Source organism: Lytechinus variegatus, chromosome 1 (genome assembly GCF_018143015.1).
Source record: "Lytechinus variegatus isolate NC3 chromosome 1, Lvar_3.0, whole genome shotgun sequence".
Lineage (NCBI taxonomy): Eukaryota > Metazoa > Echinodermata > Echinoidea > Temnopleuroida > Toxopneustidae > Lytechinus > Lytechinus variegatus.
This window is the reverse complement of record NC_054740.1, coordinates 16,974,177-16,995,798: the sequence shown is the minus strand read 5'-3', so window position 1 is coordinate 16,995,798 and position 21,622 is coordinate 16,974,177. Positions and strand designations below refer to the sequence as shown.

Genomic DNA, 21,622 nt, shown 5'->3' with positions numbered 1-21,622 from the left:
CACGAATGAAAATGATAACTCCTTCTCCGCCTTTTGAACTGACAAATATCATATATAGCATGTTTCATTGTATGATATTCAGATTATTTGTTTTTAATGGTTTAGCTGTGGGAGAAAAATCCAATTTTATGGAATCTAAAAAAATAATCATAACACTCCGGTCTCCGAGCATTCTGCCATCCAAAAAATAAGAAATATGCACACAATGGCAAATTTTCTGCATAATGTACCAGAAAATGTTTCGATTCTTCGATGCTATTCTGTATCTACAGTACGGGGTGCATAGTCACATTCTATAAGAGCGAATCTCGAGAAATTATAATATTTGTATTTACACTGGAACGACCGAAGGTTACAATCGCTGCCGGGTATTGAGATAGAACTATACACATGAGAAAGAAAGGAGGAATGGAATGGGGTGGGGTATAACCTATATAACACTGCGTATGAAATATTCAATGCATAATTGGGAGCATTCGACCCTATAAACTGCAGCCAATATTTTGATCTTTTTTTTCTAATGGGGTCCCTGTCCCGTAATCCCATACGAAAATTAAGTTCTAAAGCACAGCACAGGTGCCTTGATCCTGGGACGCAGGGGCGGGGGTGTAGATCGCCCCCAACGAAAAAGAAAATGTTTGGGGCAAACACATCGATATTCTCCCAATAATTTTGACGATATGAACCTTGATGACATGCAATGTAAATTTATGTTTAAACAGCATTAGGAAAAAACCCAGCAAACCATAAAACCAGCAGACTTTGCATAAAATTGATAGTAAAATACCCAACTTGTTAATTTCAGCGCACTGTGGGCAAAATTCTGCGCAGGGAACATTAAAAAAAATTTTTTTTCACTTTTGTCCACCCCCCCCTCTCAACTGAAAGGTGGATCCACACCCCTGGGAAAGGAGTTATCAATCATTTCAGGAATCATGGCCTTCATGATCACAATAATACAACCTATAGTCCCTTTATTCAACTTTATTAAATACCACTATGCTATGAACATCAGTATCGAGTCATTTGCCCCTCCCACCTCCCCAACCGCCCAATGTACATCAATGCTACGCCACTGCTTGTTCATATTTGAAAAGGTATATTGTGAAGTAGACCGCCTCTCGACTTCCAGTGTTCCTTATATGTATGGCATTATTTCAAAGTTGCCAAAAACAGGCAACAACGTTGACTCGATATCTTGCCAAATATTTACTCTTACTTTGGAAAAACCGCTTCAAAAGATCGTACACTTGTCTTTAAGAAGCCAAAAATTATTTTATGTTGTTTTTATGCGATTAAAGCAGTAATTGATGTTATGATTATTACATTTATATCCCAAAAATGCCCGTATCAAAGGGATGCTCCAGGTTGAATTTATACGATTTGAACAGATTAAGAAAAATCAGACAAACAAAACACTGAAAAGTTTGATCAAAATCGGAAAAGGAATAACAAAGCTATGGTATTTTAAGATTTGCATTATTCCGGTGAAACAGCTTTAGGCACGTCTTAATGAGTATTCAATGAGCAAACTGATGATGTCATATTCCCACTTACTATTTTGTATTTATTATATGAAATTAGATTCATTCAAATATTTTCTATAACTAAGAACAAATTGGATTGACAACTGATTTAGTGCATTGTTGCAACTTATTTTATTATAAGGATTATCATTCACACATGTATGAAAAAATGAAACATTTATGATTTCATGTAATGACATAATTATGTATGAAAAAAATGAAACAATTATGATTTCATGTAATAACATGAGAAAAAGTTAAGTGGGGATGTGACATCATCTGCCTACCTAATGGAATATTCATGACGAAGTTCATACAGCCGTTTTCACAAAATATTAAAATTCAATAACTTCGTTATTTTTTATCCGATTTTGATGAAATTTTCATCATTTTGCTTTGTGAATTTTACTCCATATTTAGATTGAGATATTTTCAGCCCGGAGTACCCCTTTAAGGGCATATTAAATGGTTTATATTGCTATTATCATGGAGTAATATATATGCATGTGTATTTGGATGTAACCCAGAGTTGAACATTAACAAACTTCCTTGCTGACGCAACATCAATCAAATGATAAAACAGTCCGATTGTGATTTACAAAATCGAAAATAGCTTCAGCTCCATGGATACCTCTTCATGTGACATGAATGTACTATGACGTCAAATGTGGTTACCTGGTCATGTTAACAACCACATGTAACTCCCAGGGGATAGATTGATGATTATCAAAAGGCTGTCAATTGTCTAAAGAGAGTCCTCGTACCCCGAAAGTCTGTAATCGAGAATAAAACGCGAAAATCTCTTGAAGTATCCTGATTGATGATCTTACAAATGGCCAGCTTTTTATCCCGAAGGCTCTTCTTTCATTTTGTTAGGAAAACCCCACTTTCACTCTCATTCATAGGCCACTTTTATTAAGGAGTTACTTAGGATAAATTACAAGTGCTTGGTACAGGAAAGGAACAAAGTGGTCACCGACATAAAATGTATTGATGGTTAGGGCTGTTGTCGTTTTTGCATAAAAAGCTTTTAAAGAAAGTAGAGCATTTCTTCGAAATTCAAATCACCAATTATTGTTTGTATTTTAATAAAACATTTATACAAATGCTGAATGAGGTGGAATATCGTAGCTTGCTCCTATAACTTTTACCAGGATACAAAAGATTCATCTAAAGTGGGCTTTGGATTGGCATACCAAATTAACTCCAGCTTTGCACATCCAGGGATCGCATTTGAACTTGTTTCGGTTTTCATTCCAACCATATTGACTCCACAGACATCACCCTAGGAACCCAGTTTCAAAGTACAGGGCCCAGCATGTTCCTTAAATCGAAACCACTTTGTTTGTGCAGTATGAGAGGGAATACATACCGATGGGGATATTGTCATGATTGTGATGGTGTTGAATGGTTAGCATGTAGACAATTGTTGTTCTTTGTGAAAACGCGATGAAAAATGAATTATTCAATTATCCAAGGTCGACTGGTTGCTTGCAATCAAAGCAACAAGTGGGATAGTCGAGGGGAATAGAGTTTCTAGCTAAAGAGTGTATATTCTTGCAGTAGCCAGATCCATAGCTTAACATGACAGGCCTGTACTGTATGAACCTCTATTATAATTGTGAGCAGACTTAAGGAGCTTCTCAAAAAGTTGCGTGTTTCTAAATGACTGGTAAGGATTTTATTAAAAGAATCGTTAACATTGAAAAAACAATTGAGTAATCGTTTTCAATATCGTCTCTTTTAGATCATATAACTTTATGTGGCTGTCTTGGAATGATACCAATTTTAAAAAGATGAAAAGGGTAATGTGATGCAATGGTTGTTGATAACTATGTTGACACGATTTTCTGCAGATTCCACAATTATTTTTGGGGTGGGTTATACCTGCCTCCCATCTTTCTACATCCAATCCCCTCTGCATTTAAGGTGAATTTTATTTTAACTTTCCCCTATGATTTAAATAGTACATTTTCTGATTAAGTCCGGCCGTGATGAAGTTGTGGAAACGTTTCGTCCACAAAAATTAATGTACTTTTTTGTCACCTCCTCATCATGCTCCGTCCGTTGCTGAGCAAAAATCATACACCCGTCCGAGGACTGATACAAATACTGGCACATCCATTTGCTTCTGAACCCTGAATACAAGACCAACTATCACCCCAACCCCATAATGTGATCACTAGCAAATACCTATTTATTGGGGGCAGTTGCCCATCTCTAAACAATTTCGTGGGTGTCGCCGAATTATTTTATCTCCTTACACTGCTATTGTTATAAATTGTTCCAGGGTTTTGTGTTATATGGCAGAGAAATACTGCCTATAGGGGGCTATATATCTGGTCATTGCAGATTGTAAGTCTATTTGGTAATTAAACATGGATTTATATTAATCGTGGTGACCGTGAAAATTTTTGTCGAAAGAGAAGGGGTTCGATGACATAAACCATTTTTTCCTCTCTTTAAGGTTTACCATAACGATAGTTCACAAACGTTTTTAAACGAATATTGATATCAGAAAAATTGATTTAAGTCAATAAGTGATCAAACTGATATCCAACTGGGTTGGTTTTTATTTTATTTCGTCTACCCACGACGTTTGGAATGCAAGAACATGGTGATTAGTCCATGTAAATATCAAGCCTGTTATACCAGTTAATTATTAACCAATTTGGCAATACCAACCCGCAGTAGGTGGAATGGTCTTTGACGTCTGGTTGCTGTGTTCCTACGGCTTAAAGTTTTTTCATTTCATTTCACTTTAGTGAAATAAATATTTTATTTATGAGTACACGTTCTTGTATTTTCATAATACATTTATAAGAAATAGATTTATTCAAAGAGGTTGTCAAATAAAGTATTATATAATTTTCTTAAAAGAAATATAATTCTTCACAATCGACGTCACGACGATAGTTTTCATTTGTATCGACAAGACTGTTTTACTTATAATTTTGGTTTTAACAAAATTTATTTTATGATGTAATTATTTAAAAACTGATATATTTTCAACAATCACACCACTGAGCTAGGTGCTATGAGCGAAACGGTTTCAAACGATGTGTGATAAATAATCCGCATTTTTTATCAATTAGAAAAAATGATTTGAAATTTCATTTTTAATTTATAATTTCATACTAAATCAGGCTGATATTAAGTTTAATTTCATATAAAGATTGTAGACCTCGTCGTAGTGCAATTAATACTACGATTAAAAGATATTAAATCAATAATGGTAATATCACCTGAGTTGCATTGTGTTCGCCAGTTGGAACACAACACTCCACGAACGACCTTCCTTAGTTTATTTTGATTTATTTAACTAAGTTAACTTTGGTCAAAACTTCAGGAGAACCTTTCGTGAGCGAGCAAATGACATTAATATCTGACCAACTTCACCCATTACATCTAAGCTGCTTGGTGCATAGACAGTTAACAAACACTGGAACTCTAAGGTCTGGGTGATATGGATGTTATAATGTCTTTACTAATTGGGACTAGGATGCTAATTGGTGTCAAGAATTAAAGGAGATAAGGGATGGATGCATTGACGATGGATGAGGGTCTAGATTGCAGTATGGCAGCCGAGGGTGCCGAGGAAGAGGAAAAATCGACCGTCGAACAATTGGCATCCATCATGTTTGTATTGAGCAATTTATTCCCCGGACTGGTTCTTGGTGTCGTATATAATCGTGTACGAGCGCTCGAAGCCGACAATGAAGACGGTGATTACGACGACGTCGATGACAGTGACGAGAAGGATGATGAATACAGTAATAATAATTCCACTGAAAAGTAAGGAGTTATTTTATCGACTTGTATGTTTCTGTCAAGTCAAACCATGGTCGTCAGATAGTCGAATATTTTCATTATTGTCTAAATTTTGTGGACGCGATCATCAGCTGATTTGTAGGCCTTTACAATGCGTATATAAAAAAATACACTAAGAAATATTCCCGTATAATTATATCTTTGTAATATTCTGAAGTTTTTTCCACATTGAAACAGATCTCTTAAGCAAATGACGATATAACTGTCGGAAAATCTTTCCGCTTGAGTGAGCACCACTTACTTTTGAAAAGTTCATGAAAATGATTTGCGCAGAACTTGGAAGTTGTTGAATAAAAATAGACATTAATCACGAAGAAAGCATCACTCATACACTGAGACCATCGTGATGATATCTGCGGAGCAGGATCGGATTCACATTAAATGGCTTGGGCATGTTGGGCTTGACTTTTCTACTATTAATCATTGTCAAGCTTGGGAAAAGTGTGGAAAAAAAGTATTAAATGAAATGTAAACCCACTTTAAATGATAAAATTTCAGTGGGAAAATGCTGGAGATGTCTGAAATAAACTTTTGTTTACATTCAGTTATGTCCTTAGATCAAACTTGCACAAAAAGGGAAAAACTGTGTTTACCTATATTGTTACAAAAATGTATCTGTTTTATTTAAAATGTCTAAATATGGAAATATGCAAAAGAATTGCACACGGTCAGTTTGTGTTCGCCCCTTTTCCACAACACAGCGTGAAAAATGAGCGTTTCTGCGCAAACTGATTTCTGCGAGCCTTCCAAAAATTGACAGTGCTCACTCAAGTGTAACATTCTGTCAATTTTTTTACTTTCATTTGATAGATGAGACACAAACCCAAGAATATATGTGAAAAAAAATTACCCCATGTCGTATATATTTCAATTTCCAGGAATTTTTTTTTTCAAACGGTAATTTTTCATTGATCATGTTGATACACACTGTAGATATCATCTATATTGGCTTTAAACTTTGTTGATATGTTTTTATTTTTTAAGATTGTTTCGAAGAATTTTCTTATTTTATGAATCGTTACCAGCTCGGGAAGCATTTACACGATTCGTTGCATATACAATTAAGAGTATAAGAGATTATATGAATTTCGAAAATAAACTAATAATCTGTGGTAGAACAATATCATATAGAAGGAATGGACTCGACCATTCCAGATGAATCCGAAGGGAGTTTACAAGGGTAAAGTGCCACGCCCATTTATCTTCTGTTAGTTTGGGAAATACCCTGAAATTTCTATGGTAGTGAACTTCATTCATTTGATCATCGTTATTTTTGTTTATTTATTGATGAATGTTCACAATGTACAATGTAAAATAATACACAAATAATATATAAATATATATAAAACACAAGTAAACAATGAACATACAAAGGTGTTGCAACATTAGCTGAAAGCTTGATTGGTTGAGGCACCTTTAAACTGGTTTTGCATCCAAGAAAACAAAATAAAAATAAAAGAACAAGGAAGAGAGGAAAGAAAGAGAAGAATATAAAAGTGATAGACTACCAAGATATAACAATTAAGTTTCAAGTTGTTATGAATAATAATTCAACAAAGTTTCGTCAACTTCATCCATTTATCATTCATTCTTAAGCTGATTACGACCTAGGTGGCACGTGATCCATTAAGTGACATATTAATTATCATATTACTCTTTGTCCCCAGTTTTCTGTGTTTTTCACTAATGGTGTCGCTCATTACTGAAAGGGAAGGCTGTCAAAACAAGAAGCTCATTAACGTCGACGGTCCATCACCCCTAGAGCTCAGGGGTCACCGTCAGACGACGCTCCGCTGAGAGGAGTGGAAGTAGGGGAAATAACTCCGTATGTACGACTTGAGAGTAGTATACTGTAAAGAGAGAGAAAGAAGACCGATATTTGACGAAAAGATTTGGCATTCCATTCGATTGGACCCAAACGTCGTTCATTTGCTTGAACGGTTGAAATACAAGCTGTGCTTTTTGTTCTCCGCTCATTTCCGCCATACTTTTGGAACTCGTCATCACTCTAAATCAGATTTTTAAACGGATTCCTTTTCGTTCCGCCGTCGTGCACAAATCCAGCAATCTGTTTTGCCGCTCGCAAACCACAAAACAAGAAAGGCAAATTGTTGGTATAGTTTTGTATGTCGTTTTGTCGAGGTCCCGTAAAGGTGTACTGGTATTTTGCAAGTTCTGAACGCCATTGAACAATATACCCACTACGTTCTGATGCGTACAAATGCCGCATTCTACGCCATTTGTGTCAAAGATAAAGGATTATTGTATTGGATTTTCTGGATGTTTGTTGACAATAACTTTGATCAGGACCTGGATTTATTGATCACAGGTACGTATAGTACTGAGGATAGGTGGTGGTTCAAATCAGCCTGTTCCCAGATTATTCCGAATGCACTATACTATCCCGGAGAACTTAAGTCTATTTACTATATGTAAACGAGTGAGCGAATTGACCGATTTGATCACGTCGCCGACGCGTCGGCGTTTGAAACATCTATATAGACTAATCTAAATAGGATTTGGTGCATACTAATGGTGAATTGATGTGAAAATTTGCCTTATAAATTGTATATCGCTCTTGAAAATTTGGGGGGCGAGGGGGGTAACTACCCAATTTGTCCCGATGGTCATGATTTTACATAGACGGGTTTGACATGTATGTAGGATTTTTATGGAATAAGTATCAATACCTATACCCAGTCGTCTCTCTTGTTTATATTATGTCTCCATAGTCTCATTTATACTGTTGCGTTTTCTTCGTAGTGGAGAAAAGACTTGAAAAGCTGGGTTTTAGCGTTTCATCGCAATTTCTTTCAGCGGCAAGTAAATATCCTTCTTGCTATTCTTATATCGAGCAGAGAAGAATCTATAGAATTCCGGTCTTATACTAGCATTGATGAGCACTCTTTCATTTCAGATTCAGACTCATTGACGCTGTAGAAGAGATGAAAGTCTTCTGGTTGTGTTTGAAATTCTGTATTGTTGATTTGAGTTTGTCCGCCAATTTGAGAGATTCCAACTATCTTGGCTCCTTAATCCCTTCCTAAAGAGGAATCTCCCTTAGTATATGATTCCATAAAAATGTTGTTCAACTTATCTTGTGACCACCACTCACTGCCTTCATAAACTATTCCAGACGATGTGTATCTGAGAATGCTTATGAAATAAAGTCTAGACAATACAATGAAATTCAACACTTTCCTTACTATTCTGATCAAATTCAATTCACAATTTCATGCTATGGTAAATGCACACTGCTTAATAGCTCATCAGCCTTCCCGCCATTTCACTCAGCAAATTTGACTGTATGAATCACTATAATTCGTGAATAAATCACACCTGTCCCTTTATGTTACCATGACAACGTACATTTGATTCTTGATTTTATAGTCTGGTCTCTCGTTCTCAACAAAATGTGTCGAACCTCTGGTATAATCAGATAATACTGAATGATACTCTGGTATTGGGCTGTTTCGTTTCAACATCAGTTTCATATATTTTTCTCTGACGATGAATACTTGATAAAGAGTCAATAGACAATGGGAAATATACATTAGAAATGTTATAATGGTCATAAATATGATACTGTCTGTCACCAATATGCTGTGATGTAATTTGTCAGTCCCAATTCTTAATATAACAAGTCATTATTTGAAAGAAGAATGGTCGATGTGAATTGAGAACAAGTAAATTACGGGCGAATACATTGTATGTGATGTATAAATGTCATGATTTAGTATTCGTCTTAAAATTTTGTGAATTATTTGTCTAGTATTGTTGTACGTCTAATTTTATTAATTCATGGTCTTCAAAATTATGGTAGCAAGGTGTTCTTTATCTAATTCTGTAAGTGAAATACTTATGAAAATAATTAAAGCTGTATATTGTATACACACAGAATTTTCTAGTCTAATTTAATGACGAAAAAGAATCTATCGAATAAAATAAGACAATCCTTCTATGATTTATCGAGGATCAAGGGCATTTAGTTACCCCCGAACGGACTGAAGTAGTTTTTGTTTTGACGTGTTTACATTTATACCCCGTTCGCACTTAGCGATCTCGACCCCAATGACAAATTATCGTGAAATCTGATCAAGATGACATGTCGGAAAAGGAATGCACCACAACTTTTTCGAGTTAAAACATATCTGTTGCCCCCGCGTTCGTAAATTTATGTGTGCCTCCCCTTAAAATGATAAGATGTGTATATTATGGTATTGTGTTGAAGAATAAGGTTACAGGGTCAAGTCATTTTCATAGATATACATGTAGGTCATGGTTGAGATTGGATGGGACTCATTGCTTTGTTGTATTTCCTGCACGCCACATGCACCCCCCCCCCATCTCCACGCCCCAGACTCCTCGTCAGTAGTTGATTATCATTCTGCATAATTTCTTTCCCTGACCACCACGAATTTGAAGAGCCCCTGATGGTAAATCTACATTTTGCGATGCAGTATTAGGTTTGATGTAGACGAACGTGCCTGTCGTAGAATAAAATGACGTTTGATCATGAATAGTCCATCTCAGAATGCTGGAGCAATCACTCAAAAATATGTGTTTTCGTGTGTGGTTGTTTTCAAAGTATCATACACACTTTATTTTTTAAAACTTGTTTGAGATAGCCGTTTTCATCTGAAGCATGAGTAATTCCCAACGTAATAACAGCTCTCGTGTTTGCCTGGTGATTCGCCTCATCTAATTTTACAAATAGATTATACAACGTTTTATCATCACACATCAGCACTTTTAAATGGAAAATTCTGAAATGTGTCCCACGAAGGCCAATAAATATTTGCATTTTATATGATTTTCAGGTTTTCCTTTTTTTCATTTCCACTGAACCACAAAGGGTCTGTAATCCGAGGAATCATCGTCAAACGATCGTTATTTGATTTGAACAAAACTGCAAACCTTAGCTATGATTGGGCAGTAAATAACATTTTCACAACCTTTCACGAATACGTGTATGTGATTATGAAGTATGAATACTTGTAATTTTGTTCTTGTTGCTAATAGAACAGATTGGTCCTATAAGAACTGGTATATTTTCTTGGACGATGGAAAGAAAAGTTTTCTCGTGGTTTATTACATGACAATTGATGTCACTCTTTTTGCTATGGCCAACCTTGGATGAATTGTGTTCTGCAAATATGGCCATTGAAAAAAAAGAGACTTGTTATATTGAAGAAAAAAAATCTCCTTAGGGTCTGATCATGATATTGTGTCCCATTGACCGGGGTCATAGTTTTTTTTCGGCCATGTATTAAATACTTTCTTAGATAACAAAATAATATTTTGTATAACAATACTGGGAGAATTCACGAAGGCTACTAATAAGTGATTAATGCTGTTCAAAATGTCGTTGCAGCCTTGCAGGTGCTCATAGTTATTCATGAAACTAAAAAAAAAAGCACTCGTTAACGCAGAGCAATTTATAATCACAGCTCAAAACATGTGTCGGCACACTCATGTAGCAAGTTTAACTCTTCATCATTCTGTTGGTTGAAAATGGTGTGTACATATGTGTGTCATCTATACCTCTGTTGTTTTTATGACAAGCACGTTTGGTACAAAGTCCATAGGTGATGCAAACAATGCGTTTGCTTTATACAGAAATCGAATATATACCTCCATGTGAAATAGACCTACTGATGATGATCATTCAATATTCATATGAACACGGAGTTGTACTTTAGTATCAGTGATACATATACATATTGTTTGTATTCCGTAAACGACCAAGTGTTTATCATATCTAATCAAGTTTAAGTGTGTGATGTGAATCTCGTAAAATTATTTTAGTTCAAGTTTTTCTGTGGAGTTCAAGTTGAAAAATTTACGTTGATGTAGGAGACTATGTGGTTTTAATTCTATTTCATCGTTTCTATTGAGACTGGCTATTGTCTACATGGTGAGCTTGATACATTTTGGACTACCGTTAAAACTGGGATTTTAAGGTTATTGTGATCTGGTGGGTGTTTCATGAAAGTTGTCAGCACTGACTCAATTACCAGTGCTGACATTTTGAGTGAAATCCTTGGATTTTATTGGCTGAGAGACACTGGCCTCTGACTGTTACTATGGTAACTGTCGGAGAAAGACAACTTGTCAGTGCTGACAACTTTCATGAAACGGTCCCCAGGTTTTCGTGTTGTAATGATCATGATGAATGATAATTTGTTATTTGCCGTAATTATCATGATTATCTAGTATTCAATATTTTGCTTTATGGGAAGAGTGTTATATTCGTAATTTCTATATACAACCTTATCCATGTTTGAACTAAGAATTCTTCTCTATTTATCGTTCTTACAGAGAGGGGTCTGACGAGGACGAACTCGGCACAGACATCGACAATCCCGAGGGGTCGCCAGCAAAGAAAGTTGGCCGACATCAAACGAACTCAAGTGAAGGTCCAGGTGACAGTGAAGTCAGTCCGACGACCGAAAACTCCACATCGTCACAACCTAGACCAGAGACGACAAACCAAGCAGAAAGAGGAAAACGATCTGTTATTGAGAGCGACGGCGAGAGTACTCAGAGCAGCGTAGACGACTTCGCCGATGCCATGGATACCGTGGAACATCAAGTTGAAAATCCGAGCAGCGATAGATTGAATGGTGGACCAGGTGATGGGTCACGTGATATAAACATGGAGGAAGATGAGAAGCATCAGGACCAGGATCGTGAATTAATGGACCAAGCGATAGACGATGCCTTCCTCATATTAGACGATGATGGGAGTGAGATGTTGAACGGCGAGGCTAAAAAACGAGAGTATGCTGATCAAGCGATTGAGGATATGAATCTTCCGGAGGATGCGTCAGCCAGTAGTGGGGTTGATAGTAATTCTGATTTTGTGTTAGACGAAGCCTTAGAAGATGCCTATGCTAAATTAGATATGCAAGACCAGGATAAACCATCTCTGGATTATGAGGAAGACATAATTGATAAAACTGAATCTCCCCCTCAGGTACTAGTAAGTGATGAAGTGAATCTGAGTTTAACAAAACCGGAAGAACTGACTCCTGAATCTCCAGCGGTCCCAGAGAGCAAGGATGATAGCCAGGAGACACTTGATCAACCGGAAGCTGTGGAATCTGTTGACAAAGACATCACCACTGTTCAAACCTCTGTGGAATATATTGTGGTTGAATCGAACGACGTACCGAATGCTCCAGTGGTTAAGAACGCTATCGATGACGACGTCGTGGAAGACGGGTCCGATGACACCACAACTTCAAGCGATGCTGATACGGTGAAGGATGCAGGAGGCGACATCAAGGCAAGGGAGAACGAGCTGGACAAGGATGAAATGACTAAGGTTTTAAATGTGGTTGCTGATCTCATCTCAGATGAAATGGTGAAGGAAATAATGGGTGACATTTATTCGGAAGGAAAGCATGATTCGAGCAATGAAAATCAACAAGAAATTGCGAATGTAGTTGCTGATGCTATTGCAAATGACATGGTCAATGATGCAGAGAGAAATATTGCAGTGGCGGAGCAGAAATTGGATAGCAATGAACGAACTGATGTTGTAAATGTGGTTTCTGATGTTATTGCAAACGACATGATAAACGATACAGAGAGAAGAAGCGAGGGATCAGAACCTAACTTGTCGAAGGATGAAGAAACTGATGTTTTAAATGTCGTTGCTGATGCTATTGCAAATGATATGGTCATTGACAATGAGAAAGATAGTATCACATTGAAAGAGACTGAAGTATTGAATGTAGTTTCAGATCGTATTTCTAATGAAATGATTGATGAAATACCAGAAGATGGTACCGTGCAACATGAAGACAATGTCGAAGATATCAATGACCTCGTACAGCCAGTAGACACCAGAGATGTTGAATGTGTGTTAAGGTATAGTGAAGACTTTGAAAGCAAGGGACCAGACGAGGAAAATTATGACAATAATGGCGTCAGTGTTGTGAATGTTGTCGCAGAATCTCTTGCTAGTGAAATGGTTCAGGAAATTCTTGACGAAACGGTGATTAAGAGTGGATGGTGCGAAGCTGCTGATGACAACGAACTCTATCAGACTAGTGACGATGAAAATGGAGAGGAAAATCAATTACTGTTCGATCGTCGCGTTAGCGATGTTCAAATCCCACAGATCAGAATTGAAAGTGTTGACGACGACGAGCCCGTAGTGGAAGTGAATATTGGGGAAGAGTTTACGTCACCACAGTGGGGCGATGAGAATGAATACACAAGTGCACTTCCAGTCGAAGACGACCATAATGTGCCTAATGATAGTGATTTTGCCAAAGAAGACTATGTACCGAGTGATTACATTCCAGACAGTGATGAAAACCAAGATCAAACAATGGCAGAGACACAAAGCTCCGAAGAAATGGATGTAACTGTAAGTGTAGGGGAAGATGGGGACCATGATTTCCAAATGAGATTAGAGAGTGATACGAAAGACAATACAGTTTCTGATGTCCAAATGGTTGTAACTGTGAAGGCTTCGAATGGGGATCCTTCTGAGGTCAGAGATTTGTTGACGAAACTTACGGGAGAGAATGTACAATCAACGGACGTTAGTGAAGGAAGTGTTGTGGACATTGATCCGAAGCATGGTGTGGTAGACATAATGAATACCATTGCCAGGGATAGTATTGATGATCACAGTGAAAATCGTGAAGGTACCATGGTTGATGAAAACCGTCAAAGGGTTGATGAGGAGCTTATCCCATCGGCAGCTGCAAGACCAGTGGAATGTTCAAGCATAGACCTCTTCTGTTCACATCCACAGGAACCAAGGGATGAATTCAGACAAACAGGACACCAAGATTCACCAGCAATACTTAGTGGTGATGAGTCAAATTTGGATTCTTTGGAGAGAGATCCCGTTATGGACGGAGATATTGCTCAGCCTCATATGAATGGAGATTCGGTAGTAGTAACCGCTCAAGTATCGGTTCCGAAAACAAACATTAACTCTCTTATGTCTTCCATTGTTGGTAATGATTATACTGAGGAACGGGAGGAGAATCCTGTTGATCCTACAATGGAAGAATTTTCATTAGCTGATGTCAAATCGGTACTCTTGCCCGACACAGAAGACTCTCAAAAACTATATTACGATGGAGAACCCATCTGCGAGGAGGGGGTAGTGGCTGCACCCGTTTCCATGGATGAGCAGAAAGATTTGGACCCATTCAGCAAGTTCTTTTGCACAAAAATTGAAGATGATGAGGAGCTGAGCCCTACCTGTGACATTAGAGACGATATTAAAAGCTTGGATAAGGACGACAAAGTTGTTTTATCCAGTCTTCCAGCTGAAGGTGGGTCAGACCTGGCCAAAGCGCGACAAACGGCCTGTGAGGATGATTTGGTTCCAACCGATGTGAGAAAGACGATCAACGGTCACGTAAACTTGAAATCACTTTTGAGATCACTCAGCAGCGAACTGTCGGTTAATGTGGATTTAGATGATTCTGACATCAGTGAAGCAAGCCCTCCGCGGAAGAGAGTCATCACTGACGAGATGGTAAGGGAAGCCATTCAATATCTTCTTCAAAAACCATTCCTCTACTCCTACGGTATGTACGACAGCAACGACAGTCTCTTTTACAATGCCATTCTTGATGATACCACAGGCAGTCGATCTTTTGCATTGATCAGTAGTCTGGTCGGTAAAGAGCTGACACCGGAGAAAAAGTCAACACTCTTCGCCCTTATCTCTTCCAAAGAAAACCTCAACGATGATGATGAAGAGGAAATTGATGAACCGATCTTTCCAGATATACAGGATGAAGAAGAGAGTCAAATCAATTTCGATGAACTCTTTGCTTCTCTAGACCGAAGACCAGACCAACAAGACGATCGGGCTGTCAATCCAGCAGAGCAGGAAGTGGAGGAAGGACTTATTGCTGACGCCAGCGGTGGGATGGAGGAGTCGGTGCCTGTGTCATCCGGGAGAGGTTTCGATGGCTATCCTGAAGTCGAGGATGCAATTCCTGAGAGATTGATTCCAGATTCTATCAGTCCATCTGATGACGATTCTTCTTCAGTTTCGAGTTCAGATACATCAGGTATAGTATAATAAATGCTTTGTTGATTTTAGGTCAAAGCTCATCAACCGACTTCACCAATTAACGCGCAAGATATCTGATTATAGCTTCTTATTTGTTTTTGTTGTTGTTTTGGTTTCTTTTTGTATTTCAGTGTTGAAGTGATGATTCTTTCATGTTTATCTTGTACTACTGGTTAATGTTCGTCACGCATATAGTAAAGTTATTAACGTTTACTGTGGTCCGAACCTTGGAATAGCTATAGCTCTATAACGAGCTATTCCGAGGTTCGGACCACCGTAAATGTCAATAACTTTATTATGTATGCGACGAATATTCCATGCTTATATATAAGCTAATATTTTATATATCTATATTTTATTTGTCATTTTTTTTTCATTGGAAGCCCCCACCCCCAGTCAGATTCTTATTAATATTGGATGCATCTTCCAAACTTAAAAATAATGCTCATAACATTTAGTTGCATTATGCAATATCTTGCTTTTTCGTCATTGTTCTTTCAGGGACATACATCCTCGATAATCAAATGGGACTAGTCGAAGAGGACGAAGATGAAGACCAGGAGAGGTCTGATTTCAAGGAACCATCTTACCCTAGTGAAATGTCACGTTATCCAACCAACCAATCACGTGAACTACCAGGTTACAATGGATACTACCCCAGACAGACAGGTGTGGAAGAGGAGCCAGAGGAGGAGCATGAGGAGGAGGAGGAAAAACCACAAGCTAGTCGGATGTTCTTTATCACGAGTGCGATGTTGGCACAGATGAACGAGGAACAGAATAACGAATCCTCGTCAGACAATGATTACGAAAGGCGGAGTAGGCAGTCGGAATCACCGGAAACAAGTTCTAGCGAGGACTACTTACAGGAGATACCTGCTGGGTACGGACCAAACAGTGGGAGGAACTGGCCTGAGAATTCAGGTAAGAAACACCAATACTTACCCGAGGATGATCCCACGAGGTCGTATCCGAGTGAGGTCCCGACTGCAGAATATGATTATGACGATGAAATAAGGTTTAGACCAATTTCAGGTGGAGAATCGTCTTCAGAACCAACTCCACGTTATCCAACATCTCATGTGCCTAAAGACAACCAGAAAATCCAACACCCGTCGCAAAATGGACACCATGTATTTAGCGACTATGACTCTTCCTCTGAATTATTGGAAATTGAAAAACAGAGGCAGATTTTATTTCCATCGTCATCACCGCAAAATAATAACCATCCTTCACAAACGACTGAAGATCTTCAGAATGGTGATGAAGACATGGATTATTTGCCTCCTAGACTCGTACCCGCTGTTGAGCCTATGGTAACAAAGAATCTAAATTACCAGGACAAGACAGCTCCTGCATGCATTGCAGATCTATTGGAAAATGGCAAACAAGGTCCAGTGAACTTTAAACCTATCACAGAAACAACTATAACCAAAGATATGAACGTTCCTGAGCAGCTGCAACCTTTATTGACCCGACCAGTCTTCAATCAAGACTTACAGGAGAGTGGCCCGCATGCAGAGTCACATGAACCATCGGAAAATTATGCTACGTGTGATCCGGGTCATTTAGAACCAAACGCGGTATCGGAAGGTTATGCGAAAACTAACGGACATACCGAACCATTTCGTCAAAGTGAGGACAGTATGTTGTCGCATTCTGACCACCGAGGATACTCCGGGTCATCAGAAGATGGTGAATTTGATTACGATGATGATACGTCGTTCGCCTCTGGAGAGCGTATGTTCGCCTTGATTGGCCTACCAAGTAATTCTCCACCTGCTGCTCTCTCGGTGACTGCTTCCATCGAAGTGTTTCGGGCTGAAGAGCACATGGAAACGCAGAAGAGCCTTTACTCATATGAAATTAGCAAAGGGGTTGCAGGACCAGACGGTAAGATGGTCAAACTACAGGAACAGTCGTTTTCATTCGAACGTCATTCGGAATATGTTGTGCAGTCAACAAACAATAGTTATGACATGGTAATCTCTGAAAGCGTCTCTGACAGTGCCGGAGAACAGTTCTCTTATCTTGTACAAGCTGACAATCACCTTCAAGAACCCAATGAACAGATATTTGATGCTGATCGTCGATCCGAAAATGATGAAGATTCAGCTGACAGTCCCGCTGAAGGATTTAGCATGAATGAGACTGTCACAGCTGATTTCGTAGGAGATCAGTTCGCACAACCAGGAACAGGAACGGACTATCCACAGGAGGAACTGAAGCTTGATCTCCCGTTTGACTCATCCGGGGAAGAACTATCCGAGAGAGAAGGTCTGCAGCGTCAGGTAGAGTCCTTGAGTGAACTCTTGTCAGAAAGAACATTGGATATGCAAAGGTTCAAAGACGACTATCCCTTCCTAGATAGAATCATGACCGATCCTAACTCAAGTGTGCCTGGGTATGAAGAAGGACAGCTCATTGGTTTGTTAGAGACTTACAGACAACTGGAAGAGGATGTGTTAGAGCTCATGAATATTTATAAAGAGACCAAAGCACAACTAGCAGAATTAGAGCTAATGGAAAGGATGTAAGATTTTGATTCTGTCTCGCCTTTCATATTTTCTACCTATCCTTCTTTTCCTATCCTCCTCTGGAATTGACTGCATGTTGTTAACAGAATTTGTATCAAATTATTTTATAATATCCGTTGTGTCTCGACTCTCTAAGTACCTTAAAAAGAAAATTCAATTTTCAGTCACCAATAATTTGCCAATACACTCTTATTCTTGTGATCAAATGTTAAAAATGATTATCGCATAACTCGTACAAACATCATTTAAAAATGATTTTGGGAGAAAATGGGTTTAAATGGTTACAATACTACTGTTTCGATTTCTCTTTAACGAAATCCATATGAGTTTTGACAATACTGAACTCTTGTATGTCCTAAAAATGACGGATATTTTAATATCTTTCCGCATCTCCAATGAGCGGTAAATGACTTTTCTTGTTCTTTTTTACACTTGTTTAAAAACTTTTCAGTCATTTGTTCTCTCCTTAATGGTTACCTTTTACTCTCTCACTAAAACAAACTAAAATGAAAACGACACAGATGCTGACAGGAAGGACTATTTAGTTATAATTCGCTGAATGCAGGGAACAAACCTCAGTTGTATTTTAATCGAAAACGGCAGCAATTAATATGTACATTTAACACGCAAGTTCATTTTAAGGGGAAGATAAAAATCTAACTTATTAACAGTCTGCAAAGCATGGTATAAACGCATATTTCTCTTTTACCTCCGCAAAGTGAAGTTCTTTGCTTATGTTCTTACTAAAATGTGCCACCAATTTACGAATTAATTTGCTTTACTTTGATCTTGACTGTTGTTTCAGACGATGTGTTGGATTTGACTATACAAAAGTGATTTGGAATCAACATACGTTATGTGCTTATGGGTAGGTGTTTCATAAACCTGTTCACAAGTTTCGAGCGCATTGGGACTGGTGAGCCATTCTTAGGCGCTAAATCAACATCAACAAAAACTTGGTGTATATCATTGACCACTAGAAGTGATAACCAGTCGTTCGTAAAGTCGCTCGTAAGTTACGAACAGCTTTATGAAACACCTCCTGGAACAGTATGCTATTTGTATATGCATTTTCAATAAATTAACAGTTAATTTAAGGTTCGTTCATTTGGATCATGTGTTGGTTTCATATATATCATTAACGATAATATATACCTTTACTAAATAGAAATAATCTAGCACCGATCGACCGACTGTCGACAGTGACTAAAACTCCATGATCATCTAGGAGCGAATTATCGATGTTATGTAAAAATGTATATTATCAACTAAATCTATATTCACTTACCAAATTTTTGATATGTTAGTCGTACTTTCCTCAGTTCTCTGCCTTAACTATATTATTGTAGATGCAGGGCCTATGTCTTACTTAAAAATATGTTGAACGTATAATTGATGGGGCAATTCCATTAGGTAAGTCCGACATCCTGACATGGTGAAAATCCTTTGAAATTATTATGATCGGAGTTATGTTAAGCAGTGCTCGTTTGGAGAACAAGGAGGCGTTTCACCGTTGATTCAAAAGGTTGTCAGATCTGACAGCTTTGATTTTGATTGGCTAGGAAACTGTTACAAAGGTAACTGCCAGATTAAATAGATTTTGTCAGACGAAAACACATCACATGACGTTTTATGAAACGCTCCTCTATAAGAGCTGCAGTAGCTACCCTGTGTAAAAAATAAAAAAGAGATTACTATATTATATCAGAATAGTTCGTGCGATTGAGAAGCTGTGTCGGAAGCACAATATGGTTTATGATTTCATGAAAGTGCTCTCAGGCTAAATCGGTATTTTAATCATGCTTATATGTTATGATAGTCCGTTGCCTTCAATCTGAATCTGAATTTACCAAAGGACGACAGCCTTCAAATACTAGTATCTGTGTAGAGTGCAACATTTTCTACATGCTTGGACAGTGCCCTAAATGTGTTTTGGAATGAGCATAGGATGATCGAAACACTATTAACCTTGCGATCATTGTTTCATCGGAAACGGTAATTTTTAAAGTTTAAATCTATTCTCATCTTGTCTTCCATTTCTCAAATAGGCCTTTGATTTCAGAAAAAGGAAAAATTCTTTCTGAAACCTATTTTTGTGGTCTATTTTTCTGAAATACTGGAGCAATCTCCGCATGCAGCTATTAACGCGCCGGCTTTTTTCATTAAATAGCAGAGATTTTGATGAGGTGTATTTTTTGCGATCAAAGTCGTACTTGAATCAGTGAAGTGAAAAGCTTTTTGCATTCTTCTCATGTCTGAAATAGCGAGAAACTTTCGTTTCTAGTTGTGAAAAATCATATTCCAATAATGAATATGTTTCCAATATTATTCCAGAAATGTATTATCAAATTCCAAATATTCGATGGTTTCTAAGTAGATTTCATAATTGTATAAACTAATTACAATAACATGAAGTTGTATATATTTATATTGTTTAAAAAATGATATCAACCTGGAAATTTATTACAATTGTGACCCTGAGGTTAGCAAACATTTCAAAAATTAGTGATATGCACATCCTGGTCGGTATGCAAATGAGACTGATGACGTCATCAACTTACTACAGGAAATATGAAGTATTCTAATTTTCTCCTCATTGTCAAGTGAAACAAAGATTAATTTCTCTTTGAACATGTGGAATTAGCATTGTTTTAATACTATATGGTTCGTCAGGTTGATCCATATTGTCATATCTGTTAATAAGAAATATATAATTCAAAATATAAAAAAAAGTGAGTGACGGCATCATCGACTATCTCATTTGCATGCCACTGAGTTGTGCATGTCATTGATCTGTGAAAAATAAGCGAAACTTTAAAATGTCATAACTTTCTTATTTTACATCCGATATTTTGATAAAATTTTCAGCGTTTGATTTTTCTCGATTTATTCAAATCAACATTTTTCTGGGGTGGACTTGACCTTTAAGTTTGTTTTTATTGATGGCTAAATACTTCTGCATACATGAAATATTCGTCGATTATTTTTTTAAAATTCCGATCGCGCCTCGGCACTTTATTTGAATACATACTTAAAGGTTACAAGATGGGTAAAGGTGGAATTAGATGTAAATTTGACGTTGCTTATGATGCCTATTGCAGTGTCTCCTTTCTCTTACCCTTTTCACCCCTTTTGCATTTTTTTTATAACAGGTTACTATTGTGTTTGAATCTAAACATTTAAGGTAAATATTCAGAAAAGATCAATCTTCTCATAGAAGTTTTGCATTCATTCCATTAGTGTGTCCAAACTCTTCATGAATGGATTAATATTGCAAAACTTCGGGGTTAGTTTAACACAAGCCCTGATGTGATAATGATAATAATAGGCATCTATTAATATGACGCCATCTTTCTAGAAATATTCTGTTCCGAGGCGCACAAGAAGATGAAATTATTAGAGTGTTTGGATGAGTGTCAAAATGCCAATAATACTGTTAGAAAAGATAAGACTTCAGTTTAGATTTGAAAGTGTCGAGTGATAATATGATTCTTACATTCACTGGCAAATTATTCCAAAGAGAAGGTGCAGCGACAGAAAAAGCTCGCGCACCATAGGCTACACGTGTTTTGGGAGTCTTCTGAAGCTGCTGGTGTGATGATCTAAGGCTACTAGTATGGTTACTATCTCTATGTAATAATGACAACACCGTTCAGTGAGCAGTCTAT

The 21,622-nt window shown here is 37.5% G+C and overlaps 1 protein-coding gene across 3 annotated transcripts in view; it reads left to right on the top strand.

Moving 5' to 3' along the window:
* The window catches only part of LOC121407471, a 36,321-nt gene extending 15,873 nt beyond the window's left edge, over positions 1-20,448 (top strand). For 2 of the 3 annotated variants that reach the window (XM_041598580.1, XM_041598572.1), the window contains exons 2-3: positions 11,679-15,415; positions 15,919-20,448. In XM_041598580.1, coding sequence (XP_041454514.1) covers positions 11,679-15,415; positions 15,919-17,954 — 5,773 coding nt within the window. In that variant the 3' untranslated portion in view covers positions 17,955-20,448. Of the gene's footprint in view, positions 1-1,932; positions 5,322-11,678; positions 15,416-15,918 lie in introns of those variants that run through there. The other variant, XM_041598562.1, reaches the window with a different exon arrangement.
* Positions 20,449-21,622: the final 1,174 nt, after the last annotated feature.